This window comes from Nematolebias whitei, chromosome 18 (assembly GCF_014905685.2).
Source record: "Nematolebias whitei isolate Nwh7 chromosome 18, NemWhi1, whole genome shotgun sequence".
Lineage (NCBI taxonomy): Eukaryota > Metazoa > Chordata > Actinopteri > Cyprinodontiformes > Rivulidae > Nematolebias > Nematolebias whitei.
The window spans coordinates 25,639,851-25,643,390 of NC_056515.1; the positions used below are offsets into that span (position 1 = coordinate 25,639,851).

At 40.4% G+C, this 3,540-nt stretch overlaps 1 protein-coding gene across 1 annotated transcript; it reads right to left on the reverse strand.

Moving 5' to 3' along the window:
• Positions 1 to 308: 308 nt before the first annotated feature.
• Positions 309 to 1,354, reverse strand: LOC119424643 (transmembrane protein 250). The gene is made up of 2 exons (XM_037692131.1): positions 1,274 to 1,354; positions 309 to 902 (listed from the first exon to the last, which is right to left on the reverse strand). The coding sequence occupies exon 2, from the start codon at positions 813 to 815 to the stop codon at positions 309 to 311; it is 507 nt and encodes a 168-aa protein (XP_037548059.1). The 5' UTR covers positions 816 to 902; positions 1,274 to 1,354.
• Positions 1,355 to 3,540: the final 2,186 nt, after the last annotated feature.

Genomic DNA, 3,540 nt, shown 5'->3' on the forward strand with positions numbered 1-3,540 from the left:
GAAATACATAAAAATAGACATCAATGCTGTTGGCTTCTATTTGTTTCCATACTGACCATACACAGACTCATCAGTCTCCTTATTTGAGACAGATCTGATGTTTTTAATCAAATGCAAACCTTTCTGCCACAAATTAAGGCTAAAGTTCAGAATTAAACCAATGAGTTTTTAGAAGCTAAATGTCAAAAAGGCATGTTTAAAAAAACCAAAACTGAACAGCAAAAATAATTTTACAGTATATGCTACAGGTGTTTGTGTGCAGTTCTGAAGCACCACATTGTCTCCTTGAAAGCCTCACACAATTCAGGCTACATGTCCACAAACACCATGAAGCACCAGCCGAGTCCCCCCACCAGAAACATGGTGATGTGCATGCTGTAGATGATCAGGTCGTTGAGCACACCAAAGTCCAGGCGCCGGTGCCCCAGCAGAAGCAGAATAACTGAGAGTTTGTACTGCAGGCGCAGGAGCACACGCACACTGATGTACTGCAGGAAGAAGACGGCTGAGAGCAGTACCCAGAGCAGGGAGGTCAGCAGACTGCAGCCGAAGTAAAGTAGGAAGCGGAGGAAGCTGTACATGCAGCGAGAGCGCAGGTACAGGTCAAAGTTGTTGTACTTGGTGCGCACCAGCTTGGAAGTGTGCGACGACCCACAGGCCGAGTGCATGCAGGTGGTGTGGGGGCCATGAAAGCTGCGCACCCGCCGTGGGATGGGGATAACAGGCATGGATGGGCTACTGGAGCCCAGTGCAGTCCACAGGTGTGACAGGAGAGATTCTCTGGGAGAGCTGCTTCCTGGGAGGCAGTTATTCATCTGGTTGTAATGACAGGACTGGCTCTTAGCGAGTGGGTCCTGGAGTGATGCTGTCAGTGGGTTTTCTTCTTAATAACAAAGCAACTTCTAGAGTAAAAAACACAATGTTTGTTTAAATTCTTTATGCATGTTAAAATAATTACAACGATGAACACTTGCGTAAAAAAACACACATCTTAGAATAGCTTTAGACCAATGGCTAAATTGATTATAGCTACAATGATCTTTAGTTAAATAAAACTGTCCTGGAAGTAGATGCTGTCAATTGAAATGTATCTCATGAAACTGATTTCTATAGTACTGTTTGTCGTACGTATAAAAAAGCTAAATCACAATTTTAGAAACCAACATAAAATGCAGGCAAACAATAAACACTTAAATACAAGCTTTAAGCTATTAAACCAGAAAACAATTGACTATATCTATCCAAAAGGTTCCGTTATTCATCTGCATCTTACATGAAACAAAACGTCTTCGTCCACAGTAAAATAATCTCACTTGCTTCTTTAGACGTCTACAGGACTTTACGACATTCTGTCGAATCAAGCGAAACATTACCAAAAACATAAACGTCGTTTACATTTAAAAAATGTTATTATTTTAAATATTGTAGCTTTAGCCAGCAGTGACGAAGCCGGTACTTCAAAGTTTCGTCGCTAAATATTTGCGTCACAGGCCGCGCCTTAAAGGGGCAGTGCTCCTTTTTCTGTTCAAGTTCATATCAACTATAGGAAATATAACAAAAGACAGAAATAATATTTTAGTAAAAAAAAAAAAAAAAACTTTTTTGCCACTGTAAATAATACAAGCTACTTTAAAATGAATTCTCCACACAGTTCTGAAACATCTGGAAACAAAACACCTTTCTATTTTTACTTGAGTATATTTGCTTCCTCACTGATTTGCACATTGTGAATGAGAAAGGCTTTTAAAAGCTCTTCAAAATCCTCTTTTACATCTGAAGAAACAGGTTTTGCCCCTAACTTGTGAATTAATAAAACGGCCACTTACTAAAGTAATTTGCAGAACATATTTATATATTTTCATGAGACAACTTATATTTTAAACAGCAGCATCAATGATTGAATATATGCAGTGCCTTGCAAAAGTATTCGGTCCCCTTGAACTCTTCAACCTTTTGCCACATTTCAGGCTTCAAACATAAAGATATAAAATTTTATTTTTTTGTGAAGAATCAACAACAAGTGGGACACAATCGTGAAGTGGAATGAAATTTATTGGATGTGTCAAACTTCTTTAACAAATAAAAAACTGAAAAGTGGGGCGTGTAATATTATTCTGCCCCTTGCGTTAATACTTTGTAGCGCCGCCTTTTGCTGCAGTTCCAGCTGCAAGTCTCTTGGGGTTTGTCTCTATCAGTTTTACACATGGAGACTGAAATTCTTGCCCATTCTTCCTGCAAAACAGCTGGAGCTCAGTGAGGTTGGACGAAGAGCGTTTGTGAACAGCAGTCTTCAGCTCTTTCCACAGATTCTCGATTGGATTCAGGTCTGAACTTTGACTTGGCCATTCCAACACCTGGATACGTTTATTTGTGAACCATTCCATTGTAGATTTAGTTTTATGTTTTAGATCATTGTCTTGTTGGAAGATAAATCTCCGTCCCAGTCTCAGGTCTCTTGCTGACTCAAACAGGTTTTCTTCCAGAATGGTCCTGTATTTGGCTCCATCCATCTTCCCATCAATTCTGACCATCTTCCCTGTCCCTGCTGATGAAAAGCAGGCCCAAACCATGATGCTGCCACCACCATGTTTGACAGAGGCGATGGTGTGTTCAGGGTGTTGAGCTGTGTTGCTTTTATGCCAAACATATCGTTTTGCATTGTGGCCAAACAGTTTGATTTGGTTTCATGTGACCAGAGCACCTTCTTCCACATGTTTGGTGTGTCTCCCAGGTGCTTGTGGCAAACTTTAAACAACACTTTTTATGGATATCTTTGAGAAATGGCTTTCTTCTTGCCACTCTTCCATAAAGGCCAGATTTGTACAGTGTACGACTGATTGTTGTCCTATGGACAGACTCTCCCACCTCAGCTGTAGATCTCTGCAGTTCATCCAGAGTGATCATGGGCCTCTTGGCTGCATCTCTGATCAGTCTTCTCCTTGTTCCAGATGAAAGTTTAGAGGGACGGCCGGGTCTTGGTAGATTTGCAGTGGTCTGATACTCCTTCCATTTCAATATGATTGCTTGCACAGTGCTCCTTGGGATGTTTAAAGCTTGGGAAATCTTTTTGTATCCAAATCCGGCTTTAAACTTCTCCACAACTGTATCTGAGACCTACATGGTGTGTTCCTTGGTCTTCATGATGCTCTCTGCGCTTTGAACAGAACCCTGAGACGATCACAGAGCAGGTGCATTTATACGGAGACTTGATTACACACAGGTGGATTCTATTTATCATCATCAGTCATTTGGGACAACATTGGATCATTCATAGATCCTCACTGAACTTCTGGAGTGAGTTTGCTGCACTGAAAGTAAAGGGGCCCAATAATATTGCACGTCCCACTTTTCAGTTTTTTTATTTGTTAAAAAAGTTTGACACATCCAATAAATTTCATTCCACTTCACGATTGTGTTCCACTTGTTGTTGATTCTTCACAAAAAATAAAAAATTTATATCTTTATGTTTGAAGCCTGAAATGTGTCAAAAGGTTGAAAAGTTCAAGGGGGCCGAATACTTTTGCAAGGCACTGTACTTAA

Bases quoted from the DNA above. Each gene is read 5' to 3' on its own strand.
- LOC119424643 (XM_037692131.1), bottom strand. From the start codon at position 815: ATGAATAACTGCCTCCCAGGAAGCAGCTCTCCCAGAGAATCTCTCCTG.